At 42.7% G+C, this 17,080-nt stretch overlaps 3 protein-coding genes and 1 long non-coding RNA gene across 4 annotated transcripts; 1 reads left to right on the forward strand and 3 right to left on the reverse strand.

Moving 5' to 3' along the window:
- The first annotated feature begins 952 nt into the window (after positions 1-952).
- Positions 953-7,633, forward strand: sharpin (SHANK associated RH domain interactor). Its single transcript, XM_023965329.1, has 9 exons — positions 953-1,531; positions 3,827-4,001; positions 4,907-4,996; positions 5,073-5,214; positions 5,298-5,388; positions 5,462-5,747; positions 6,533-6,624; positions 6,751-6,858; positions 6,936-7,633. The coding sequence occupies exons 1-9, from the start codon at positions 1,262-1,264 to the stop codon at positions 6,984-6,986; spliced, it is 1,305 nt and encodes a 434-aa protein (XP_023821097.1). The 5' UTR covers positions 953-1,261; the 3' UTR covers positions 6,987-7,633.
- Positions 967-2,922, reverse strand: LOC111949078. Its single transcript, XR_002875106.1, has 2 exons — positions 1,803-2,922; positions 967-1,719 (listed from the first exon to the last, which is right to left on the reverse strand). It is a non-coding gene; the product is annotated as an uncharacterized LOC111949078 (long non-coding RNA).
- Positions 7,634-8,384: 751 nt separating the features above from the next.
- gpaa1 (glycosylphosphatidylinositol anchor attachment 1) lies at positions 8,385-13,822 on the reverse strand. Its single transcript, XM_023965218.1, has 13 exons — positions 13,699-13,822; positions 12,399-12,503; positions 12,139-12,318; positions 11,932-12,043; positions 11,669-11,816; positions 11,067-11,168; positions 10,677-10,873; positions 10,400-10,596; positions 10,161-10,314; positions 9,751-9,822; positions 9,482-9,675; positions 9,121-9,291; positions 8,385-9,037 (listed from the first exon to the last, which is right to left on the reverse strand). Exons 2-13 carry the CDS (start codon positions 12,470-12,472, stop codon positions 8,794-8,796), a joined length of 1,845 nt encoding a protein of 614 aa, XP_023820986.1. The 5' UTR covers positions 12,473-12,503; positions 13,699-13,822; the 3' UTR covers positions 8,385-8,793.
- Positions 13,823-14,478: 656 nt separating this feature from the next.
- Positions 14,479-16,233, reverse strand: exosc4 (exosome component 4). The gene is made up of 3 exons (XM_004079380.4): positions 15,999-16,233; positions 15,037-15,243; positions 14,479-14,951 (listed from the first exon to the last, which is right to left on the reverse strand). The coding sequence occupies exons 1-3, from the start codon at positions 16,167-16,169 to the stop codon at positions 14,595-14,597; spliced, it is 735 nt and encodes a 244-aa protein (XP_004079428.1). The 5' UTR covers positions 16,170-16,233; the 3' UTR covers positions 14,479-14,594.
- Positions 16,234-17,080: the final 847 nt, after the last annotated feature.

Below are 17,080 nucleotides of genomic sequence, written 5' to 3' on the forward strand. Positions count from 1 at the left end.
GTCCTGCGGTTTTTGAACAGGACCTGGTCTGAAGTGGACTAAGTGTGTAAAATGGGATAAAAAATCAACCTATTTCACATTTTCACAAATCAGAGGAAGGTTTCACAAATCAGAAACTGGGTTTAACGTGTTCTTTACTATCTAAATTATTATTTAATCCAGGTTTGAGCAGTCCAGGTCCTGCGGTTTTTGAACAGGACCTGGTCTAAGGTGGACTCAGTGCGTAAAATGCGATAAACATCAATCTATTTCAGATTTTCACAAATCAGAGGAAGGTTTCACAAATCAGAAACTATATTTAATGTGTTCTTTAGTATCTAATGTATAATTTATCCAGGTTTGAGCAGTCCAGGTCCAGCGGTTTTTGAACAGGACCCGGTTTTGGGTGATCTTAATGCGAAAAATGCAGCGGAATGTTTATTTTGTGCCTTCGCGAATCGGAAGCTGTGAATCGGAAGCCAACTTCAGCGTCGTAGTGTTGCCAGTGGTCTATTAATTATGAATATGTTGTTTCTATTCAAATTTTTGTTTAAAAAGTGTGCTGCTTTGTCTAACCTACATTTTTGCAGTGGGGCAGGAGTTCAGTAGAAATTCAACTCTGAGTTGTGGGCTGGATTTTTGGCATGGAGCAACCCCGCCTCCCCTTCCTGTCACCTTTAAGTGAGACCTCTTTGTCTACACACTCCTCACATCCCCAACCTAACATTAACAGTGCAACAAAAATACAATATTTGAGCTACTCAGCCGTACAGTTTGGAGCCAGATTCCAGCTCGGACGGAAAAAAAAAAACAACATACATCGTAATGGCATTTTTTTAAAAATCTGCTCCTGATTCACAATAAGTTGAAAAAATAAATACTCAAAAGTGCAGTTTTGAGATTATTTTTTTGTATTTGTCCTCCATCATATAAAAAAACACAAGAACATGTCACAGTCACAAAACACAATTTGCATGCGAGTGGGTCTTAAAATTATTTTTTTTCTCTTCTTGTTACTCTTTTTATTTTAGCATATTATTGCTGTTGACATCTCAGTGAGGATGGTTGTGTCGACAGTTTCTACCCGGAGCTAAATAAGAGACGGACCCGTCCTGTTGTGTTTTTCCGGTGCAGCTCCGCTTATGCGGACATGGACGAACTAGCGGGGCGAGGACACAACCTTCCCTTAAACAAATGTTCTGCCTTTGAGGACCGGCAGACGTCATAGACCCAAACGTCCGAGGAATCCAGAACCACCCAAGCCCGTTCGGCTGTCTGCGCCATGGCTCTTAGTTCGGGCGGCTGGGCGCCTCCAGCCCCAATCTCTGCCTCGTCCTCCCAGAAGGCTCCTGTGTGCAGCGGGCCTCCGCTGACCGCCTGCTGCACCACGGTTCTCATGTCGGTCCGCGTTTCGGTGTCCCATTCCGGGATCCGACCCTTGTGCCTCCCCGGAGCGGGAAGCGAGGCTCTGCGCCTGCAGCTCAGCATGGACCCGAGCCGAGCCGGAGAGTTCCGACTGGCTCTGAGGGATACGAGCGGAAACCGCAGTGTGGTGAGGCTCAGCATCTGCACACCAATGTTTAGATCAGTGATGCCGTGTGTTCTGGTTCCGAGGAGGCTTCGGGAACCTTTGGGTTGAAGGGATTGGACCCCAGCGGATCCCTGGACCGACCTTTCCCCCGAGTTTCAGCCGCAGGCGCGAGTTCACTCCACATGTGGGGTTAATTCAGCTTCTGATCGCTGTGAAACATAAATCATAACAAAAGAGTTTAGTTTCATTTTCATCTTTGTCACGAGAAGCTGCTGTGACCGAAACTCCAGACCTGCAGAGACGGTTTCCTTTCCAAACCTGCGACATCTCTTCAAAACAAGCTGAAGTTCCTGTCATTCTGGAGGAGCATCCTGGGCTCCAGTCTGACCAAAAGCTGCTTGAAATCAGAGCAAAAAGGCTTCATTTTGTGTGTGTGTGTGTGGGGTGTGTGTGTGTGTGTGTGGGGGGGGGGGGGGGGTGACCTGGATCACCATAAATCACGGATCAAATGGGATCTAAACTGGGGGAAAAAAAGGTTTTAAGATCATTTGATGTGATCAGTCTGCAGAAATATAAGGCAACTTCAGTTTCGGTTCCTGATGTTTCCTCAGGGCAGTTTGACAAATCCAAACCTTTTCCTGTTTAGATGTTGAGTTTGAATCCAGATGAAAAGAAAGGAGTGAAAGTTTCCAAGTTAGATTCCAGCTTCAAGTGCAGAGAATCTTACAAATCAAATCAAAATAGTTGATTTTTAAAACAGATGAACAGTTCTGTTTGGTTTGGTTTAGTTTATCTGGTTAAGATATTTTTAAAAAAATGCTTCAAGCCACCAGAGGTACAATTTACACAGACCATCTCCAAAGAAAATTGTGTCTTTAAAGCATTTTTCTGATGATGGAAATATATACAGAAAATTAAGCTTATTATTTCTTTGTTCAAATCGCTGGAAATCAGGAGCAGATGAAAAAATGCCGTTGATAAATTGTGGTTGTTGCATACAAACTTTAACCGGCTCCATTCCGATGAAAACACTTGCAGACAAGCACATTTTCGGGAATCTGGATCTAAACCGTATGGCTGGACGCTCCAATGTTGCTCGCCGTTTTTGTTGCACCGCTAATGTTGGGTTGGGGCTGTAGGCTAGCAGAAGAGTGTAAAGAAAGGGATTATGGGAAATGAGTGCAAGCTTTCTCCGCACCACAAGAATTTATTATATCAATTATGTTCTAGAGAACTGAAAATAATCTTAATTAGAAGACCACTTTGAAAACAAACCAAAAATCCATCAGAGTGGGATTTTAAAGTTAAGGGGTTGATTCCAAGACCTTTCATGGACTCGTGGCTAGACGTCACACCAAAGGCTCCCTGCTTGACACTCAGCATTAAGAGGTTGGGTTGGGGGTTCGACTACCGGCGCTTTAACTTTGAACTAATATGATCTAAAATGTAAACATAGAAGAAATTGCCTCATCCAGACTAAACCCATGATTATTGTTTTTTTGGTCTGTTTTTTTTATTATTATGTAGGCTTATAGCATAAAAAATGTGATCATTTTTCATATACAACAAAAAAAGGCTTTGCAAAAAAATAAAAACAAACAACCAAAAAAAGCAGCAAAAAATAAAAATGATTTTAAAATGTTACCAACAAATCTAAAAAAAAAAAAAGGGAGAATGTTTTTATAAATCCAACTGGGGGATTGAGGGGAAAATGTCTGAAAAGTCTCTTTAAATTTATCACAAATTTTAAAAGGATCTCAAACGACAGGAAAAAAAATGATCATACCTACCAGCAGAAAAACACTCCAAAAACTTCTTAAAAGACCTCAGATTTCTTTATTTTCTGAACGCAACAGTTGTTTTTCCCCAGAGGTCAAAGTCTGATTTTGTATTTTAGGGAATTCCTCAGAGTTTAGATTAAGGAAACAAACAGGAATCACTGTAAAAAGTTTAAAGCTGTTTTCCCCACATAGTTTGTTCATGTACAAACTTTTACTTTGATCGTTTTTGTGCAAATCTGTTCCCTGAACAATCAAGTCATAGGATTGATAAACCTGCTTTTCTACCTTCAGTACCATAACGTTTGCACAGCATGTGGAGTTTGGACGCTTTTTTAAAATGAAACAAAGGCAAATAGAATAAAAATACACACTTCATACGGTCATCTGACCTCTTTAGGTTTCATTTGGACATATTTGATTGCAGAGACTTTAAATATGGTCAGTTTTGATCCATCTTCTGTCATCTTGGTGAAGCTTTTTTGTCCTTTGGCTCTCAGAAAAGTTCACGCTCCCTCTGTTTGCTTTTGGCCCTCAGTTCATAGCAGAGTTCGACTTGCGCTGGGTGCAATACGAGGTCAAGTCGTCTCGCTGCCACGAGATGCGCCTTGCCTCTCCGCCGCACGACTGCATCCGCTTCAACTTCCGCTGCGACCGAGAGGCTGAGGAGTGGGCCACCGTTGTGATGTCGTCTCTGAGGGAGGCCCACAGAGGTCGGTTTGGATCCGTCAAAGGCCCAATGGCGAGGCGTTTGGGGAATTTGTGAGCTTTAAGTTAAAGGCAGCAGGAAAGGTTAAAAAAAAATTAAAAAAGTCATCTGGACTTAGATTTTGAAGTTAAAGATGTTTCGCCTTAAAGAAACCACAAAATTCATAAATTAGGACAACCGTCAAATGGAACTTTCTAGGAATTTTGGTCATCGCCTCATAACTCCTCGAACATCATTGGGGGGGGGGGGGGGAACTATAGGTTGTAGATTTTGAATGGCGTAAGCAAAAGTGGCGTTGCCCTGATGCTTCAATTTTTTTTTCTTTTACCAGTATATTGTATATATTCAGCTCAAGCTGAAGAAAACAATATAACATACGACATGACTATATTAGAAAAAAGCTCTGTTGCTAAGGGAATCCAAAAGTTTACTATTACCTATGCTTCTAAAAATTACGTAGACATATTCGTCCCCCCCAGGTGACCAAAAAAGACAATGGTTGCTATGGAGATAAAACCAACAGAAAAGCCGCCATTTTTAAAAAGCTTTATTTATTTTTTTCAATGAATTTGTCAACCGTAGCTCTAAGCAGGATGGCAGAAGGGCAAGTGAAGGGCAAGTGAAGGGAGCGCAGCAGCCGCTCAGTCAGTGAGGGCGGGTCAAAGGGGGGGGGGGCTGCGAAGGCAGGGGGAGGGCTATACAATGCTCTTGGTGGATTTAATTAAAACTTTTATTTGCTTCTGAAGCGTCCTGAATGCATGAGATTCTTCAGAAACCTAAGATTGAAGCTAAAACCTAAAAAGTAAATGTATCTGTTATGATTTGGCCTTTTACTAGTTCTCCATAAAGCTCTTACTTATGCGAAGTCTTTGTCCTCATATGAATGTTTGTTTTTTCCTTTTCCAACAGTTGCAAACATGAACACGGTTGAGTCGGACAGCAAATCGAGCGACCCTGCGGTAGAGGAGCCGTGGAGTTCGGCCTCGCTGCCGCTCTGTGGTTCGTATCCCGGCGCTCTCCTGTGCGTTCTGTAACGGAACCGCACGGTCGCTAACCTGTTTGTGCCCCCCCCCAGAGGAGCTGTGTTTGGAGCTGGCCAGGGCCATCGAGGCGGGCGACACTCACGCAGCCTCGCAGCACGCATCCTCGCTGGCTCGCCAGAAAGCGGTGCTGACCATACAGGTGTCCCAAAAGAACTACGCCGATGGAGAACTCAGGTGAGAGAAGGCTGGAGAGCCTCCATGGAGGGTCAGAGCGAGTCCTCCTCCTCCTCCACTCATTCAGCGTGTCTGTGTTCCAGCTTATCTGTGGTGGTGGAGGACGTGTCGTCGTCCTGCTGTGTCACAGTCAAGGTTTTTCCTTACATGACCGTGGCTGCGCTGAAGCAACAGGTCTGAAAACCATAGCAAATGAAAACCCTCCCGCCTCCTGGTGCTATTTCATCCTCTATCGTGGTCTTTTCAGGTGTTTCTGGAGTACGGGTTCCACCCCCGCGTGCAGCGCTGGGTGATCGGTCAGTGTTTGTGCACCGACCCGCGCTCGCTGGCCTCCTACGGCGTGCAGAAGGACGGCGACACGGCTTACCTTTACCTGATCTCCGCCCGCCAAGCGCGCATCACGCGTCTGCTGTTTCAGCAGGACCTGGAGAGCGCTCTCCTCACCCCGCCGCTCCCGCCGGGAAACGGCCACGCCTCCCAGGACTGGAGGGGGTACAGCACGCTGCCCTCAAAGCTTTCCCAGAACAGCCAAAGTGAGTTCAAACGCCACACGGGGCCACCGTCACATCCATTTACTTTTACATTTCAATTTTCAAGATTTTTATCTTTTTTTTTTTTTTTTTACTTTTTATGCTCATCCTTACTGTTTTATTGCCAAACTGTTGCTTTAAATTAATGTGTCATGTGACCCGTGACGGTTGAAGCTTTAAAAAGCTATTCAAGATGCATCATTATGCGTCGTTAGGAGGAAGAGATTTGGAAAGTGAGTAAAAGGATTTTCAAAATAAAATAAAAATGAAAATAAAAATTCGCAAAAATCACAAACAACTATCTGTAAATGTTTTCATTAAAACTAGGCCTGTACATCCCTACTTTTTTGTAAGTGCATTATGTTCTGCATGCTGATTGGCTGTTTACAGTCAGTCTCCTCCGTGTAGCGTCTCTTATACAGAATGCGTTCATTTTGCCAAATCTACATCAATTGGGATCAGATCTTTGTTTTTCATTCTATAACACGAATTATTTTTCTTTAAAGATTTGAACTTTGAGAGTTTAAACAAGATAGAAAAGTGTGGAAATGTTAATGTCTGTCTAAGAAGAGTGTATAAAGGGAGTAGTGAGGGACTCGTAGCCATAAAACGTCCTGAATACATGAAAAATATAAAAAAGACGACTTCACGGTTTTTGTCCATCAGTTTTTTTTTTAAATGCAACCCCCTGGAAAAGGGGGGGGGGGGTACTTTTCTTTGAAAATGCTTTAACGCTTTTCATTTGAGTTGTGAAACCTCTTTAATGTTGCGTTAACCTGGTTTTGAAGGTACCTGTGATAGATCGGCAGATGTCAAAGATGTCCCCAGCATTGAGAAACTTCAGCTCAACGATCACAGCAACAGAGCCAGTAAAACACAGGTAACTTCAGCTTTTGAACATCCAGTTCTTCTCCTTGTCCTTCAGTCTTCAGACAGCACACGTGTCGTTGTATCTGAGTTTTTATGGGAGAGCTATTTGGTGACCATGTCCTCTCACCTCTCACAGCTGACAGAGTGGGCGTGTCCTTCATGCACTTTTATCAACAAACCGTCTCGTCCCGGATGTGAGATTTGCGCTACAGCCAGGCCTGATGCGCACAGCGGCGTCCAGCAGGTACCAACGAGGCTCCTGCGGGAGGGCCTGCTCGTGGTGCCGCTCTCTTAACGCCGTTTCTTCCATCTCTCCTAAAGGAAAAGGTGAAGCGGGAAGATCGCGGAGAGTCGGGTTTCAGCAGCAGCTGACTGCACATCCTCATGGTCTGGACTTCATTCGGCTCACTTAACACACTTCCATGCGCGCCCTCGGAGCGAGAAAGCCGACTCTGCCACACACGTGCTGACTAAATACCCCCACGCAGAAGGTCAGGGGCGCCGAGGCCCCTGTGACGGCCGCTGAGGCCCAGCGCCGCCCTGCAGCATGACGCAGAGCCGCTCCGGTCCGGGCTCAGACAACGCAGAGCTTTCTCCATTCATGTGGACGGCGTGACCATGACGTGCACATGTGCATTCAGCCAGACCCTCTTGCTGTTTATCTTGCGTGGTGTTTCTGATCCAACACAAACATATTTATTTGAAGCAGAGGAAGAAGAAAAGATGCCGTTTCCGAGCATCAGCCACCTGTGAAGGAAGAGGAAAGCCTTCATGTCGGCGGTGTTGTCGGTGCTAAGGGAACTCTGAAGGTTTGAAGGTTGAAGTTATGTCTCGTTTACACGATTGTCAAGTGCTTTTAATTTTTTTAAATGTACTTATTTTGTTCTTGGTGTATTATTTTTACCAAATGCTGTGAGCATTTGTTGTACATTTCAGCAGCAGGAGTGCATAGTTTCCGCTGAGCGAGCAGAAACGATCTGTTTTTAGGGCATGGCTGGACTATAAAGGGAGGAAAGTCTGTCTGTTCTTTCATTTCAACGGCTTTTATCGTCCTTCAAAGGCATTTGAACTTCCCATGAATACATTTCCTTTTAGAGAGCGATGCAAAGGCGCGAGTGTTCAGCAGCATTCAGGACAGTAAATACATTTACGCACAGAGCAGTTCTAATAGTTCATGTTTTTGTACAGAAAAAGTAAAACGTCTTTAGGGTCGTAACACTCTCCAACGTTTTGACCACGGAGCACACATGTGTTACGCAAAGCCAAAGATTGAAATAACTGAAGGTAATCTTTTGGAAAGCACCACCTCGTCAGCATTTTGTTTCATGTTTTACTCCCCCACAAAAGTCACTTTTGAAACTCTTGCAGACCCAAATTTCCATTTTGAATTTTTTTTAATGTACATTTAAAGTCCCACTCCGATCCTCTTTTGATCAATTTTTAATCTTGATATCTTAGATGACCCCACCCTTCCATTGACGTGTTCTCCCTACCATGACAAAGGTGGATAAAGGTGGAAAGATTTCATGTAATCCATGGACACCAGTGAAGATCACAAATCATTGGAAGAAAAAAGGTTCAGAGCACTGTCTAGTGGGTCTTGATGACCCAACTCCCAATGTTAAAGTGCCTAGGATAGCACAAGGGTTACAGGAACTGTAAACCTGTAACAGGATCCAGAAAACGACCATAATTTCCTAAATTACATTTTTTTTTCCCGTTCATGTTTTAGACCCCTGCTGTAAAATCTAAAGGAATGACCAAATAAAATCCAACTTTTAGTCTTTTATTCAGGAAGTAATAAATATAACAAACACCTTTTAAAAGAAATTTATCAAAACAAGTATAAAAACAGTTGGAGAGCTGATGTTAAAGGAGTCAAACAAACAGCTGGAGACCTAATATTACAGTTGCGTAAAGACAAAAAAAAAGCATTCATATTGCATCACAAAGTAAAAATCCCAAAGGCCTCAAGCTTCACAGGAAAAACCCAAAATAGCATAAAATATACAGTTTTCTTTTTTCAAATTAAAAACTATCAGCTCAAAAATGACAAAATCTTTGAAGAGCAGTTCTTCGGTATCCAGTTGATTTAATACTAGTTCCTCACGTTGCTTTAGTACAGAGGAACCTCAGGTTCCCTCTGATCAAACTTTTATTCTGAAAGTTTCCCCACGTGCTACTTCCAGAAGAGGATGTTCCAGAAAAGCAGCCAGCAGGGATACACTAACAAGGCGACGAGCGGGAACACCAGAGATCCGTACAGATAGTGGTCCAGCATTCCCTGCGCTATGACTGACAGGTACAGCAACCAGCCGTCCTGGAAGCTAACCGGCATTTCCTGCAGCTCTTGAAAGAAAAAGACTGAGAAGAGGAGTGTGCAAGCGGGGCTGAGGGCCACCAAGAAGAAAGCTGACAGAGCTCTGAGGGAGAAAAACACAAGACAGGAATGTTAGTTACTTCAGGACAAAAGGTAAAAGCTGAGATTTCAGTGCAGGTGTTTTACTTGGGTACGTGGGGAGTGACGTAAGCAGCTGCAGGAACCAAAGTCAGCGCCAGGATGAAGCCGAGGGAGAAGTTGATGACGGCAGTGCAGCCTAGCAGCACAGCCAGGTACAACAAAGCCACCAGCTTGAGAACTCTCCATCCCATCTCCGTCCCCTCGCCTGACAGCAGTCTGAAAGAAAAGCACAGGACCCGCAGGTCACTCTGCTGCAGACTGAAGATCATCGGTTCCACAAAAACACAGACTTTCTCCTCGTCTGTCCATATAGTCAGACTTTTATCAAATCTGTTTGGCTATAAGACAAATGGCAAGAGGAGGCAGTTAAAGTGAGACAAGATGAAGAGTAACAGCATCTGGGTACCTGTGTGTGTTATGAGGCAACGCCAGTCCTGCTGTGTAGACGGCAATTGCTGTCAGGACGACCGCTTCCGTCTCTGAGACGGGGAAATGCTCAACGGCGACCTCCTGGAAACGGACGGGCAGCATGTAGAGAGCCGCCCCGGTGAGGTGGCTGATGACCAGAGGAGTCAGGACCGACAAAACTCCAGGATTGGACTGTTACAGGGAGAAGACCGCTCAAATAAAAAGGAAAATTCTCCATAGAACAGTTTTTTTTTCTTTAAATGTCACCTGTTCAGTACCAGCCACCCCATCCTCGGTTCTAGACGGCTGAGCCGAAAGCTGAACCCACAGATCTAAAGCCTGAGTCACAGTTAGGGAGGAACTTCAAAGATGTTTTTCTTTTTCTTTATATCGATCAGTCATCCAGTTTTTAGCTATGCTTTTTATTTAAAGCTGGATGTTTGGGGTCCATCAGAGTCAGCTTAAAGTGAAGGAAAAACTAGATCATCGATCTGGAAAAACTTCTTTGAAAAACAGTTTTAAACACGGACACATGGCAAACTTTAAAGAAACATTGAGAAATGTGCACCCCTCGAGTTTAAAATTGTTTTCACATTTACAATCTGGTTCTTCATTCACTTTGAGTTGATCCTGATTGGATCTCATAAAAACGTCTTTACAGCATGGAGGAAGGATACTCGAAGCAGCAGGATGACGGCGAGGAGGCCGAAGGCCGGCATGTAGTATCCGATGGAGACGAAGTGAGACAGTGAAGGTAAAAGGTAGAAGAAGTAGGACTGGTGCAGCCGCTCCAGAAGGTTGTTCAGTTTCCGGTACATTCCTTCCAGCAACCTAAAACAGAAAACAGTCAGTCTGCATTCCTGCAGTTATTGGTGAATAAGCATTCAACTCATTGTAATTTCAGCCCTGCGCCCACCTGCCGATGGTGGTGGCGTCGGTTTTGTAGTGACGGAAGCTGTTGACGCCCTTAACGGTGGCGGCTTCGATGTGGTAGCGCAGGAACAGGCCGTGGTCGCCCCAGGGCCGCCCGCTGGCCTGCTTCATCACCATCAGCATCATGGTCTGCACCGCGTGGTTGTACCCCGACGCACTGTCCCAGTCGTTCCTCTGCAGCTGCAGACATAAGAAATTCTCAGCTTCCCTCCAAACATCAGTGAGGAGGGACATGCTCCTCCTAGAGGAACCGGCCTTACCTTCCCTTGGATCGTGCACAGGACTCCAATCTTTTGACAGAAGGCATAGAAGAGGTTTGCCAAGTCCAGGTTAGGGAGCTGCCCGTTGAGACCCTCCAGAACGATGTCCAAGCTGGTGACCACGTCACTGCTGAGCTCTAAAGACAGGGCGGCCTGGATCGAACCACCGCGCCCCTGCAGGGGAGACCAGTCCATGCCTACGCCGACAAATCAACAAGAACTTCTATGAGACCTAAAGCCTTGCTGTTTGAAACACAGGTCAGCGAGAAGGCGGCACAATTATGTTAAACAGTTCATTTAATTTTCTATTTTTGTGTTGCATTTGGGGCCTGTAAGGCATCCTGAGCGTCATGAAAGCACTACTGAAGTTACTTTATAGATAGCGCTCACCTGTGACATTGGTGTGATGGTATCCCTCCAGCCAGGCCTGCATCCCAATCAGATCATGCTCATTCACCAGAAAGATGATATCTTTGGCCCAGTAAACCTGATCTGTTAGAAAGAGGAGAAATTATTGAGAAGTTTCATCTCAGATGGAGGTCATTTAGACCAGAGTTTTTCAACCAGTGTGCCGTGGGAAATTACCCATTCACTCATCTAAAAACATTTACCATCTCCAGGATAGGTTTTATGTTAGGTTACATAAAATTGCATGTTAATAGACTGGAGGAAAAAACAACTACCAGGGAAAAATGTCAAATAATTTAGTTGAAAATTATTACTGAAAGCTAACTTAACTTTTATTACATCTTTTAGAAAAAAACAGCAGCAACTTCCAGCTTTTTCTGCCACACATATCACAAAAATGCATGCGAGATTGCAGAGGGACTGTACATCTATATATGTTTCTCCTTTTTTCATTTTTGGATGCTGGTGTGCTGCGGGATTTTTGTCCAGAATAAAGTGTGCCTTGGCTCAAAAAGGTTGAAAAACACTGATTTAGACAAAAAAGAGCGACTCTTTCGTCTGATCTGTGTCGATGAAGTACTCACTCCGGAAGTAATGGGCCAAACCGAGCAGCAGTCCCACAGCCTGGTTGTTGTTATCACCTGGAGTGCAGGGAGCACTGAGCACCAGCGCTTCGGTCCGCGGAGCTCGAGGTGCTCGGAGAATCCCATAAACATTTGTACCTTTTACAACCTGCAAGGAAGAAAAAAAAAAGACATATATACTCAGAAAATGGGTATGTTGTCATCTGAACACTAAAAACACAACCAAACTGGAAGATTTAAACATAAATTCAACAGAAACGTACGTATCTTTCAGTGTTTTCATCGGGAAAAGGCAGCGTGCGAGAGAAGCTCTGCGTGAAAACCTCCAGCCCTCGAGCCTGCATGGTTTTCACCAGCCAGTCCACCGGCATCCCACTGACGAGAAGCCAAGAGGAACAGCTTAGTTAAGCTTAAGGGGAGATTTTGTAGGGGGAAAAAAACTCATTTCTGTATTGATACAATCATTTTACCCGACTTTCTTCTTGTGAGCAGCAAACTCTCGGCCTGTAGCCAGCGCTCTCTCGCCTGCAGGGAAGCGCTCCTCCACCATGGTGGATCCCATGGCGTTCTCTGACATGTAGGTCCGCAGGGTGAACGGCTCAAACGCCAGACCCATGAACCAAGCAACACCCGCAAAGTAGCAGACGAAGCTGACGAGGACAGGCGTGGAGAATTTAAAACATTCTAACACTCAGTATGAGAGGAGCAATGGAAAAATAACACAACTCACCAGATTGGAGCATTGAGGCGGGTCAGCAGTTTGATCAAAGCCTGCCTTCTATTGGGGTCAGACAGCAGCCCCATGTCGTCTCGTTATCCTGGATATGTGGATCTACTGGAACCAGAAGGCAGAAAAGGTACAGACCACTAACAGACAGACCTCCAGACCTTGATAATGCAAATGAAGAGCTCTCAAATGATGAACACAAAGGCCGTTCAAAGGGTTTCAAGAAATGCAAGAGCTTTGATAATACAGGGAAGATTCAAGAATCAAAATAATAAGTTAAAATCCCAAATTATATTCATTTCATCTGTGCCACATGTTAACAATTATTGCGTATTTGACAATAAATAGATCTGATAGGTGTTTAAGTGGCTATACATACAGTTTTGTTCACCTTTCAGCAAATTTCTTCAAGGGTCGCCACAGCAAAACAGCTTGTGCTGTTTTCACAGAGGTGGTTTGGGCGGATTTTTACGCGACACAACCTATATTTAACCAGGCTAGGGACAGTGACAGGGGGACCCGTTGGGCTGCCTCTGTGGCTACATAGTTAGGCAGTAGCAGAGGCTATAAATCGAAATCCATTCCTTTTTCTGACTTTTAGCCAGCATAAAAACCTGAGAACCGCAGTGATGTGGTCGGTTCTCCTGGCTCTGACAGCAAAGTTCTGAATGAGCTGCAGCTTTGTTGTCTTTACTTATTTTTCAAGAGGAGCATGTTTCAGTCATCCAGCCTGCACGAAATGAAAACTCTAAAATCTGGACATGGGATCTCCGAATCTCAATATTTGATTGATTATGTAGATATTATTTAGTTGTGGTCTTAATCTGAAATCTGATATGACTTTATGATGATGATTTCTAACTTAACTATTACTGTTTTTTCCTATAGGAGAAACAGCCCTTCAGTCATATTTCATTAGACGTCACTTTTAGCTCGGAACCAGACATTGAAGAAAGCTACTTTAGACAGAGGAGCATGTTGGGATTCACTCTCACTAACTCCTGCACTGATTTTTGGACGAATCCATGAGCTTGTACCACCACGCAGAGAAAAATACAACCGTTTTAGAATCATTTAGACTTTTTTTTAGCTGGTGTGGTCGTGATAAAAATAATTATAACTACAAATATTAACATAATGTCTTCTGACTCTCGTCGTTTCATTCAACTTCATGAATGATGGTTAGCTTAATGCTGCTAGCTTCGACAGAACAGCATCGTTAGTATTTAAAAATATATACCATCCGTCAAAAGTGTAAACGTTGTTTATAAATGTGATATATTTAAGACGTAAAAAAATGTACCTCAAACCTAGTCACACTTGCAGAGGCGACGCTTCCACACCAGGGCTGCTGAAGTATTTTGTTTCCTTGTTCCCGCGGGAACGTTAATTCTGTGGACCAACTTCCGGTCTGAAAAATGCATATCCGGTCAAAAATGAAATACATCTCTATTTATCAAAATATTCCAGAGGTGGTGTAAAATGTGATTATTTAAACTTAGTCACGCATCTTTTTGTAATAATCAGTGAAAATGTACTTTAATATGCAATAATTCTAATAAAGATTTATGTAAGAAAAGTTACTTTAAAAAGTAAGTTACATTAATACCAATTTTGTTTCAGCAGGTAAAGAAAATGATAGATTATTCAGCCTCAACGGACTGAAACTCTTACAAAACATGTATTGTATTGTGACATAAAAATTACTTTTACAACAAACAAAAGCAAAAGCAGAATAGCCTGTCTGCAAAACAAATCAAAGAAAATTAATCTAAAAAAAAAAGACTAAACACATGAACAGAGCATTTCATTCAGGAATAAAAAGTATTGTTTTGGTGAAAATTTGTAAGATATCAACACAGCTAAATAAATTGGATATAAGAATTATCTAATTTTTCACAAATTGTTTACTCTTACGGATGTGTGGTTTAAAATAAAGGTTCTTATTGTATCAGTCTGAAAACAAAGCTTTATTATCTGTTTATATATAAAATGCTGATGTTGCTGTTTCAGTTGATCACATTGATTTTTGCATCAAAAACAGGTCAGTTTTCAGCTAATAAAACAAATGCAAATACAAAGAAACGATATACATTCACATTTATTCTTTATGCACAAATATACTTAATAAAATGTTAAGAATGACGACAAAATAAGTGTTGATCCCAGGAAACCATTTGTTTACTCTTTCCTTCACCATTATTCTCTGAGCGTAGAACCTTCTTGGAGATGTTGCCTGACCACCTGGTCCAGGACTTTGCTCACACCTTTACAAGCGGTCATTGCCGCCTCAATCAGAGTGTCGAGGTGATCCTGATGCAGTCTGGCATCCATCTGGACCAGAGCGATCTGCCCTCCGCGGGGCAGAAGCGCCAAAGCCAGAGAGCTCACTCCTCCGCTCTCCTCTGCGTAGCAAAGATCGGCAAGAGAGGTTTCATCCACGAAGCCCACTGTGCAGGCGCACACATAGTCCCTCATCGGTATCCCTGCGTCGATCACTGCCAGTGTGGCGGCGTTCACACAAACGCTGTAGTTCCCCCCGTCGGACTGAAGAATCTTGAATGATGAAAACGTTCTTAAAACAATGACGAAAACAGATGCTATGAAGTAGAGCGCAGTATACTATAAATCTAAGGCCAACCTTGACATAGATGTCTATCTGGGAGCGTGGGTAGAGCTGGGTCAGCACGGCAGCTTCAAACGTTTGCTTGAGGTGAAGGCTCATTTCTGTGGACTTGCGGTCTCCGTGCGGTCTCCTCTTCCTCTCCGCCGTGCTGAAGGTGGCCATGCTGTACTGGCAGTTGATAATGGCTCTGTCATGAAGAGCCCGACTACGAGCACCTCGAATCTGAATGGGAAACAGGAAGTAAGCATAGGAGAACCATAAAAAAGGTCTGACATTTTTCACAGGGCGGCATACATCTGTCCTTTGAGTAAAACAGCTTTTTAATCCATCATCAGAGGTAAACCAGACAATAAAAACGCCAGACATGGGAGAGTTTGAGGTCAACGGCACAGATGAGCAAAAACAACATCTCAGGTTTTCCATCAGAAATATCGATGTTCTACAAGATTTAGGAAAGACTTTCAGGACAGAAAAGATAACCGTGAAACATTTTGGGTGATGTGCCTCGCATCACTCTAGTGTAAAACATTGCACAAACAGTCAAACATGGTGGTAATGGTGTCATGGTAAGGGGCTGTTATATTTGGGGCTTGGAATACTTTTGGTAAATGAATAAATTAACCAACAAATCCTCAAATTAACTTGGATTTCTCAGCAAGTCAAAGATTCAAAAGCAGTAAGTTTACCTCAGAATAGCATAACAAGTTCAAAAACTCTTGAATGCAGTTGTTAGTAAGTACTGTGTGACCGAGCCAGATAAGTAAACATTTTGTGTTACTGATACAATAAAATGCTTTGAAGGAAACGTATTATACTAAAATCATTACATTAATGTAAAATATCCCTTTAAATCTGACACATTACATAGAAATATCTTAATCCTTCATTAAACGCAGTTTGCACCGTTTCTTTGGCTGCCATGAACAGACTGGTGGTGTTGTTTTTACGTCACTTCTCCACGCGCGCGCGCCACTCACTTCATGCGGGCCGTAAACCACCGCCAGAGCTTTGGTGTTTCCTTGCTCCAGATACGCGGAACCGTCGGCCTGAGCGAACACCCCCATGCGGGCCTGGACTTTGCGCAGCTCGGTAGCTTTTCTTCCATCCAACCGGTATCCTTGATCAGACAGCAGCTCCAGACCCGCCATTTTCCCTAGCTTAACTACACGACAACACACGTGTCTACTGATGTACTACATTAACCATCATCCTCTTCGAGCAGTTACAGCAACGTCGGAAGAAAGTGTCGCAAAAAAGATTTCCATATTTATTTTACTTAGATGGTTTAGTAACAACTTCTTACTGGAAAAGTAGCCTAACGAAACATTTAGAAAGCCTTTTTTCTTATTTTATATTATTTTTAAATCTAACTGATACGTCAGAACAAAAGAAGTAGATAAATGCGGAACTACTAGTACGCGAGTCAAAACTAATTAATAAAATAAATTAAAATCAGGAGCTGAGAAATTACACACGGCATGCAGTTTTTACATTTAAGAATTCTGACTTTAATCTCACGACTCCGATTTTTAATTTAAAATTACAAGATAAAATAAGACTTTAAGCATTTTAAGTTTTAGGAATTCAGATTTATAAATATTTTCAACACAATAAACACTTCATTTAATGTCAGAGTATTGACATAATCTGATAAAGATTAATCATGATTTTAATAACTATTGTTTTTTCTTGGGAATGTCAATTTTAAAATACTGTCTTTAAATATAGAATTTTGATATTAGAGTACAGCAACATTTTCTGAAATTACTATAAGAATTCTTTAAAGGACACCTGCAGATTTTCTCATTTTCTTTTATTTTATTAATTTTTGCCCCTGACATCTTGACAAGTTTTACAGGCGCTGCAGTTTGTTTTATCTTCTGTCTGAAATCAGAACCCAAGTCAAAGTATATTTATTTTTCCAAAACATCTTGGTTTTCAAATTTTAAAAAGTAAATCCAGTGTTAATCTTTTTAAATAAAATGTTTTAGCATTTTTGTAAATTATACAGAAGATATATTTTCATTTCTGATGTTAAAAAGGATTCAATTCTATTGTC

The sequence above is a fragment of the Oryzias latipes genome, chromosome 17, assembly GCF_002234675.1.
Source record: "Oryzias latipes chromosome 17, ASM223467v1".
Classification (NCBI taxonomy): Eukaryota; Metazoa; Chordata; class Actinopteri; order Beloniformes; family Adrianichthyidae; genus Oryzias; species Oryzias latipes.

What these genes read in the sequence shown, in the direction of transcription:
- sharpin (XM_023965329.1), top strand. Translation starts at nt 1,262, where the DNA reads ATGGCTCTTAGTTCGGGCGGCTGGGCGCCTCCAGCCCCAATCTCTGCC. An exon ending in TACGCCGATGGAGAACTCAG is followed by an intron (nt 5,215 to 5,297) that starts GTGAGAGAAGGC and finishes TCTGTGTTCCAG; the next exon opens with CTTATCTGTGGTGGTGGAGG. An exon ending in TGGCTGCGCTGAAGCAACAG is followed by an intron (nt 5,389 to 5,461) that starts GTCTGAAAACCA and finishes TGGTCTTTTCAG; the next exon opens with GTGTTTCTGGAGTACGGGTT.
- gpaa1 (XM_023965218.1), bottom strand. Translation starts at nt 12,472, where the DNA reads ATGGGGCTGCTGTCTGACCCCAATAGAAGGCAGGCTTTGATCAAACTG. An exon ending in CGCCTCAATGCTCCAATCTG is followed by an intron (nt 12,319 to 12,398) that starts GTGAGTTGTGTT and finishes TGTCCTCGTCAG; the next exon opens with CTTCGTCTGCTACTTTGCGG. An exon ending in GACGCCACCACCATCGGCAG is followed by an intron (nt 10,315 to 10,399) that starts GTGGGCGCAGGG and finishes TTTCTGTTTTAG; the next exon opens with GTTGCTGGAAGGAATGTACC.
- exosc4 (XM_004079380.4), bottom strand. Translation starts at nt 16,169, where the DNA reads ATGGCGGGTCTGGAGCTGCTGTCTGATCAAGGATACCGGTTGGATGGA. An exon ending in TGGTTTACGGCCCGCATGAA is followed by an intron (nt 15,244 to 15,998) that starts GTGAGTGGCGCG and finishes TTTCCCATTCAG; the next exon opens with ATTCGAGGTGCTCGTAGTCG. An exon ending in AGATAGACATCTATGTCAAG is followed by an intron (nt 14,952 to 15,036) that starts GTTGGCCTTAGA and finishes TCATCATTCAAG; the next exon opens with ATTCTTCAGTCCGACGGGGG.